This window comes from Octodon degus, unplaced genomic scaffold, assembly GCF_000260255.1.
Source record: "Octodon degus isolate 3935 unplaced genomic scaffold, OctDeg1.0 scaffold00166, whole genome shotgun sequence".
Classification (NCBI taxonomy): domain Eukaryota; kingdom Metazoa; phylum Chordata; class Mammalia; order Rodentia; family Octodontidae; genus Octodon; species Octodon degus.
In genome coordinates, this window is record NW_004524742.1 from 5,473,201 (window position 1) to 5,482,157 (window position 8,957).

Consider the following 8,957-nt stretch of genomic DNA (forward strand, 5'->3'; position numbering starts at 1 on the left):
AAAAAGAAGCAAACTGCCAGACTCAAAATACTAAGAGAAATAAAAAACAAAACATAGCCATTTTAAACCAAAATCCAGCCTATTCGGACCAAATTTTTCTTAAAACCAATAGATAGATGGCTGGACATCGTAGAAATCCCATTTATTTCAAGTCCCCTTTCTCAGACTGTCAAGAATCCTAAGGGAGAAGACTTCAAGACTAAGATTCGTGCTATGCTTTTCATCACCCTTGTTGTTTTTATCTGTAAATGCAGAGTGCTAACCCATGGCAGCTTTATTCCCACTTGCATCTTGTTGCTTCCCACAAGGAGAGAACATTGCACCAAGAAACAATTACCAGGACAACTTAGATAGGGATGCCAATAAAATTCTTTCTGAGCTGGAATGCAGAGGACACCAGTGTTCTCAGAGGCATCCAAGAGAGAAACATCACCAAGATGCCTCAGCTTCCCAAAGCCCCATGTGAAATAAGGCAGCTTACCTTTCCTTGCCCCCTCAGCCTCAGCTTCACCCTGTAGGTATTTCCAACCTTATTTTTCTCTGCCCACATATGCTGTCAAGTAAGTCAACAGCCAGCTGCTAAAATATGGGCTGAACTACAGAGCAGGCTCTGGTAAAGTTGAGCAATAACCAGTGCCAGCCCCTCGGTCCTCAAATCCACAGGGATACCAGGCCCAGTTGTGACAGCTCTGGATATTCATACATTTATCTGCTGCAACTGTGACTTGAGAAAAAGTCTATCTGTTTCTGTGTCAACATTATATAGGGCTCAGACAGCTGGGCTTGGAGCCAGCAAGGCCAGCGCCTCTCTTCTCATGTACTCTTTCCTGAGAGTTATTTAAAAATGAAAAGTTTCTTCCGGTTTCATATTCCATGCACCTCAGCATTTGATTTAATAAGACATACTTATAAATGAAGACGTATCAATCATTGTGTATTCTGAAGGGAGAAAAGAGGTTAGGTTGTGATTAGAGATGACACAGTCTCTTATTTGTCAGTGACACCTATGAGACTCAGTGTCCAGATCCTTAAGCCCTTGCTTTTCATCACTGATTTAATGAGCAAAGTGAAGTCTGACCATGTGCATGAATCTTGAAAAGTAGTGTATGCATGAATATGTATTCTGGGGCAACCAGGCTTACCTGCAGAATGACTGGTGGCCTAATGGGCTATAAGAAGATGAGTTTCATTCATGACAAAGTGCATAGCTTGTGGCATATAGGAGAGGACTGTATAGGTGACACAGGACATTACATGGTAGAAGTCCTGTGTGAACTAATTTAACAGGCTTGCAATCAGTTGGAAAACTGTGTTACCTGACTGCCTGTGCTTTGCCAACAATTCCTTGTATTAGCATTTGCAATGCCCTGCAAGAGCCTGGAGCATTATCTGACTCATCTAAAAATTAAGATGTGCCTAGGAAAGGTTTAATACTGTTACATAAAAAAAAATTTTTTTTAATTTTTAAATAAATAAATAAAAAATACTGTTGCATGTCAGTTAGTTGGAACTACATTAAATCCACACTTATATGTGTTCTTCAGAATAATGGGCTGATCAAAATATGCTACTACCAACCAGTGTATTTTCCTTCCATGCCTGATCAGAATTATCAACCACAGGGAAACAAGGTCCAGTTCCATCAGTGTAAACCATCTGCTTGTACCACAAAGAGGCGATGGATGCTCTGTGGTGTCTTCTTGAGAGAAAAGCTGCTAGGTGAATAAAACAGAATCAAGCCCCGTGGTTCTCAGATGCTAGTATGCATCAGAATCACTTATAAGGTTTGTTCGATATTTTTGACCTCAGTTACTGAGTTTCTAATTCAGTAGACCTGGAGTGAGGCCCAAGAATTTGCATCTATAGCCGATTCCTGAACATATATGTAGGTTTGCCACTGTTGTTCTAAGTGAAGCTGCTGCAGGTAGGATCTCACTTGGAGAATCATTGATCTATTCTAACTGATGAGAGGACAGTATATTTTGAAGGATTCCCTCAATAGTGTAGTGTCTGATTCTAACAGGATGCTTCTGAGAGTGCTTTCAGGTAGCCAATTCAGCAAGGGTCATTCTATATTCTATATTCTATATTCTATATTCTATATTCTATATTCTATGGGTCAGCATGTGGCATTTGAAGTTCAGAACACCTTCTGAATTGCAAATATTTATTCCACTCAATTACCAATTACTGAACATGTAGGTAATTTCTAAAGGTCAAAAATGACTCTAATGTACTGACCTAAAGCAAGTCCACATTTGTCTTAGGCAGAAAAAAATTGTTTAGGTTGATGTACTACTGTCCATGTGACATGTGAATACACATGCACAGCCTGAGCCTTCTCACCTATAATCAGGTAGCACATAATTGTAAATTTCAGTTCTGTGTGTGGCAGTTAGCCTAGTCCTGTGTACTTGGCCTCCAGAGAGCAAGATTAACTTCTCTGCCTTCACCTATGTACTCTGAGATTGTATGTGTAAAATTATCTTGCTTGTGATCTGTAGGTGTTTAAATCTCAGAATGACACCTAGGAATATACACAACCTCTGACAACTGCAGTGCACACAGAATTCTAGAACACCAAGGCTGTTCTACATCCAAGCTTGCCCCTCCAAGGCTCTCGGTGGAAATTTCCACATATCTGAAGTCCAAAGGAAGGGCGGGCAGAGGAAGAGAGGTTTCACCCCTGTGCCATTCTTCTCTCTGTGCCTCTCGGTCAGTTCTAGGCATGCCAGACACAGTGGAAGAGATGTGCCCTGACATCCCCCAGCTGGACGGCCTCATGAAGGAAATCAGTGAGCTGGCCGAGTCGGGAGCCCGGTATGCAGAGATGCCCCATGTCATTGAGGTGGTCCTGCCCATGCTCTGCAACTACCTGTCCTACTGGTGGGAGCGGGGGCCAGAGAACCTGCCTCCCAGCCCAGGGCCCTGCTGCACCAAGGTCACCTCTGCACACCTCAGCCTCATCCTGGGCGACATCCTGAAGATCATCAACAACAACCTAGGCATTGATGAGGCCTCTTGGATGAAGCGGATTGCAGGTACCAGAGCCTTTTCTCCCCAGGCCCTGCCCCAGAACAACTAGCCAGACTCTCTGCATCCCGCTTTAATACCATGATGGTTTTCATCAAGCTCTGTTCTATCTTCAAAACTCCCTGTTCCGTAACAGTAAACAGCAGTGGCATGTTCCCCTGGAGCAGTTCCTGAAGCAGACGCTCTTGCTCTACTTCCCTGCCAACCTAGCCCCCTAGAGTCTCCAGGAAACCTTCTTGACCAACTCCCCTCCATCCTAGTGGCCATTGTCATCCCTTTTCACTTTCCACATTTATAAAACTCTCCCATCTCAAGACACTCAGGCTGGCCTTGAAGTTGCAATCCTCCTGCCTCAGCCTTCCAAGTAGCTATATAATATAGATGTGTGCCACCATGAAAATTCATAGGTTTCTGACAACAACAAATAGATTGTTTTTCAAAGTTTGTTCTTTTTTGCAATTGCTTCAGGAATGGAAAATTGGCTAATAGCATTCCTTAAAAGCCTACCATATGCAGGAACTTATAGAAGGATAGAAAGAAAAGCAGTGAGCAAACTACTGCTACCATGAGCCCACATTAGAGCCTGCACTGAGACCAAAGTTACACGTATCTTTGGTTGTGGTGGCTACTAAATAATGTTGGCCTCTGTGGGCAGATGAGTAACTAAAATAAATGTCTCTTCCTACCCATTAGCTTTAAATAACATCATTAACCATAAGGCAGCTTTTTAGAGGAGATTCACTGTGTGTGGATCCACAAATTCACTTCCTGAATCAAAGGAAGGCAGAGGATCAAACCAGCAATTTTTTAAAAAACCAGAAATCAAACTCAGGACCTTGTGCTTGCCAGGCAGGTGCTTATACCACTGAGCTATCTCCCCAGCATTTTTTAAAAACCTTTGGCATTTTCATTCAAATATTTATTTTATCTCTTACAATACCAGGGATTGAACTAGGGACCTTTTATTTGCCAGGCATGCACTTAATCCCCTGAGCTCTGTCCCCAGCCCAGCCATTTGTCTCTGCAGAGGAAACCTGTCACTGTGAGAGGCACTGAAATTGAACTTTGGTCTCTTATTGCCAAGGCAGATCCAGGTCTCATTCAGTTGGGGAATTTAATTCCTGGTTTCTCCACTAAGCCAATTGTAAATCAATGAGGGCTGACCAGCCACAACTTCTCAGTTAACGTATCTCTTAGAAAGCTCCCTTAACTCTTTCTAAAACTTCCTTTTTTTTTAAAAAAAAAAAAAAAGGAAAAAAGAATTTTTAGAAGTTACTGGAATGTAGGCTGTTTCCAGTCAAAATGCCCAAAGCTGTAAGAACTTTGAAATATACAATACACACTTAAGTGTACATGACTTGGTTCGTGGTTCCTGACTCTTTTCATGGTGGGGGATGGGATGGGGCAGGATGAGGGAGGGGTCCTGGGGATTGACTCAGGGCCTTCGCGCTGTGCTGCATTTCCAGCCCCAGCTAAACTGCTAGGCTTCAGCCCCCCAGAGTGTTGGGATTAGTGGTGTGTACCATTGTGCTTGGCTATAACTCAATGTATTTTACTTTTTTCTTCTAATTCCTCTTATTTCTATCTTCAAAATATCCTACTACATTGGTTTATTTCATACTAATATAATCACTAATCTGATCCATAAGACATAAGAAATACAGAAAGGCATACAGGTTTCCTCTTTCTCTCTGGGAAAGGCCAAAACGTTAGCCCCACTGATCCCTTATCTCTGCCTTTCCACTTGGAGAGACCCCTCAGCCTCTGCTAATTTTGTCTGATGTCAGTGTTGCCTGCCTCCACGTGGGCCCAGAGGAGCCCAGAGGCGGCAGGCTGGCAGGACTCACAGGTGGAAGACTGGGAACTATGCTTGGGCTGCTCTACGTGTAACAGATTTTTCTATAAAATAATCAGAACATGTATATGTGTACATGTGTGTGTGTACACATAAATACATATATACTAACACTGATTTTTTAATTTTTTCACATTGTTAAGTGGTACGTGGTAACTGTGCCTAGTCATGGGGTGCAGTGTGGCAGTTCAGTCCATGGTCTGAGTATAGTGATCAGATCAGGCCCTGGCCTGCCCACCACCAAACAGAAAACACACACTGAGTGCCTGCTGAGGCGCAACAGCACTGCTTCCAAGGAATGAGGCTTTTTCTAGGGAGGTCACAGATAGTTAGAGAGCCAAACCTGTGTGGGGCCAGAACTGAGGGGAAGCCCTTTGTCTGCAAATGCAGTGTTCGCCCAGCCGATCATCAGCAAAGCCAGGCCTGACCTGCTGCGAAGCCACTTCATCCCTACTCTGGAGAAGTTGAAAAAGAAGGCGGTCAAGACCGTGCAGGAGGAAGAGCAGCTGAAAGCCGATGGCAAAGGGGACACCCAGGAGGCAGAGCTGCTCATCCTGGATGAGTTTGCAGTCCTTTGCAGAGATCTCTATGCCTTCTACCCTATGCTGATCCGCTACGTGGACAACAACAGGTACAGGGAGACCTCAGAAAGCCCACCAACCCCTTCCCAAGGCAAACTTGGGCAATAGAAAGGAATGGAAATGTTGTGTTGTGTTGTGCTGTGCTGTATGAATGGTAAGATGAAGGGAAGTTACAGCTGCCACTCCCAGTCCCCTCATTAATCCTTGGGGTAGGACCAATGGACAGTGCTTTCCCTGGTCAGTGATTCTGTGTGATTGTGGCAGGCAAGATCCAAGCTGCCACAGCACAGAGGGAGTTGGTCAAATAAAGGTAGTGGGGACCTGCTTCTGCCCTGCTGTTGCTCATTCCCACATTTATCCAGGAGCCACGACTTGGCTGTGTGTCAGACCCTGTTCTATCCCTGGAGAACATGAATGGCCAGAATAGACTAGCTCTTTGGCCTGAGCAGCTTCTGGGATTAGGAGAACATGTAAGTAAATTATATAGGAGAAGGTAAGGGGAAGTAGGAGTGCTGAGGTCAGGCAGGATAGTGCTTTCATAACAAGAGTGTTACTGAGGAAGCAACATTTGAGCAAGTGAGATAGGAACACAAAAGTCTGGGGCAAGGCTGTCACAGGGAGAATGATCGGGTGGGACAAGTCCTAAGGAAGGGATGACTTGCAATTCTCAGGGGATCACAAGGGGCCAGAACACAGTAAGAGATGGGAAGGCAGTGGGGGATCCAGGAGAGGCAGTGGGGGATAACAGAGTGAGGATTACCATAGAAAGAGGGCTGGTTTTGACCAGGGCTGCAATTTTGCAAAGTGAGTACCACACAAATGGGTTAGAGAACAGTTACAAAGATTGAAGATACAATATTTTTCTTATTAACTTGCATTAATTGTACATATTAATTGGGTTTAGTTATATTAACACATATTAAGTCCAGCCTCCCTTTATCCATCTTTCTCCTCTCAACCCCTCCCCACCTCTATTAGTCACTGTTCTACATTAATAACCATGCATTTTATGCTAGATGCTAAGAGCAGTGAGGACACTAGAAGCTAATGTGCATGGGCGGGCAAAGGATCAAAAGACAGAAGTTAGTGGTCAAACAGTGAGACACATGAATTTAATATAAGGTTGGGGTGAGCAAGTTATTGGTAATGACCATATAATTTTATTCCAAGGCAGATGGAGATGAAAACAGTGACCTGAAAAGCTATGGTGTTGGGAAAATCACGAACATATTGAAATGATTGAGAACTGAGACTGGTAACATGTTGGGGAGATATTTATGAGACTGAAACTTAGAGCTCAGACAGTGAGAAGGAGTGGCTGAGATTAGGGAGTAGTGGGAGCAACTGATGAGATGAGATTTACAGTGGAGATACTTCATGGCATCTGTCCCTGTCCTGACACACGGGCATCATTCAGGAACAAGTATAGAGAACCCAGGGTGAGAAGCCTGCCCAAGTGGCTGCCCCCTTCCCTCAGGCCTGCTCCCCAACTTCAGTGCTTCAGGGTGGCTAGTCCGAGAACCCCCTCTTGCTCCTCAGCCCTTCCCATTGGCTCCATGTGCCTGAGGTTATATTCATGTCCTCTCTGGATGCAGCTGCATGTCCCAGCTCATGTGCACCTATCCTGTTCTATAGAATTTCAAGCTGAAAGGCCCTCATGTCAAAAGTAAGTGAACTTACATAGTGTCAGGAGTTGGCTGTATAATTTGCTTTGCCTGAGCCCAATATGTTCATTTGCTGTGTGGACTTCAGTTCAGTCGTGTCTCAGTCACTTTCCTGTCCCAAGGAGGAGGAGCCAGGAATCAGGAGGAGAGGTTCACTTTTGACTCACAAGAAGCAGGATGGCAGAAGGGCATAGAGGAGGAAAAGTTCTCCCCACCCATTGAAGCCAGGAAACAGAGTGAGCAGGGGGGAGTCAGAGACAAAGCCCACCCTTCCAGGCCACACACCCAGGGGTCCGCCTCCAGCAGGGCCCCCCTCTTCACAGCAAGTCAGCTATAGCCACCCAAGGCCCAGTCATCTTCTAAGGACATGAGACATTTGGAGGACTTTTAGATCTAAACCATAGCAATCCATAATAAACAATTAAATAATTATTTGAGACATGATGAAGACTTTAGGACTATGATTCTATAAAATCATAAAGGATCTTTACAATATGAGCACAGATATTTCCATTAGATATTAGGATAGGATATTGGAAACACCCTTATCTTCTGTATAGGTCTTGGTGTGTGCTTTCCTCCATAACTGAATATATATTCTTTTCTACACTGGTTCTCACTGTCCACACTTGAGACACTAGCCACAAGGGGGTACCCAAGCTACAGATGTTTCCTGGACCATGATGAATTCAGGGGTCCCTTGACTCCTTCCTCAAAATGAGTCCTAGGAATCAGGAAAGCATTTTAGTTATGATCATTTGTTTGTGAGAAAGAACTCAAGAACTCCAAGTCGAAGAGCTTCATAGGGAAATGGGTAAGTGTGGGGGCACAGAGAAGCCACAGTCTCCCACGTCCCCCAGAGCATCAGTGTGTTTGCCATCCGGGAAGCTCTGAATCTCATTATTCAAGAGATGGTGTTGTCGGTTGGTTTTTACAATGCTGGACACAAAACGCAGGACCTCACTTATGCCAGGCAAGTGCACTACCACTGAGCTACTTCCACAGACCGCATATTTCAAGAGCTTTTATGTAAATTGTATCATGTCGATATGATTAATGTACCATTGGCCATTTGTGACTGTCCCCACAGATATGGTGAGAGCTCCAACCCTCTAGTCCATTATTAGGTAGAACCAGAAGCTCCTCATCTTTCTGGTGAGCAGCCCTCATCTTTCAACCAAGGGCCATCATTAGTGTAAACCAGATACAATGAAGGGTTCATTATGAAAAACAAAAAGGTATCACTATCACTTGAAAGACTGTCATCTTTAGGAATTCTGTATCAGGAGCCAGTAGCACAGACTATATATTTGTATATTTTAACTGTACCATGCTCTATGAAAAGTTTAAAGGCCTAAAATAAACATTTGAGAATACTTAATTTGAAAGTATTCATTCTTGGTATTAAAGGGATGCAGGAATATTTGGAAGAATATTATTGACTTTTTGAATTGTAACCCATGTTGCCATGACACAGAGATTGTTCTGGCAAGTCTCATTTTAGCATTTAGTTACAAAGGTGTTACTTAGGCAAGTGTAGGGGCCAGGGTTTGATCCCTGGAAACAAACGCTGCACCGGCCCCGCTCTCAGTCGTACTAAGCCGGTGACGGAGGCTGGGTATGGTGGCGCACGCCTATAATCCCAGCACGGGAGAGGCAGAAAACAGGAGGACTACCATGAGTCCGAGCTGCATAGTGAAACCCTGTAACAACCAAAACATGCATACATACACATCTACCTACCTACATACATACATACATACATAAACTTCTGTCTATTTAAAATAATTTAATTGAAGTTGCTTATATTTTTAGCATTTTAAA

General features: G+C 43.9%; 1 protein-coding gene across 1 annotated transcript in view; it reads left to right on the plus strand.

Annotated features, from left to right (window-relative positions):
* Positions 1-8,957, plus strand: part of Ryr3 (ryanodine receptor 3) — a 622,696-nt gene that overhangs the window by 544,935 nt on the left and 68,804 nt on the right. Inside the window, exons 65-67 of the mRNA XM_023703237.1 lie at positions 1,545-1,719; positions 2,721-3,041; positions 5,279-5,519. Coding sequence (XP_023559005.1) covers positions 1,545-1,719; positions 2,721-3,041; positions 5,279-5,519 — 737 coding nt within the window. The remainder of the gene's footprint in view (positions 1-1,544; positions 1,720-2,720; positions 3,042-5,278; positions 5,520-8,957) is intronic.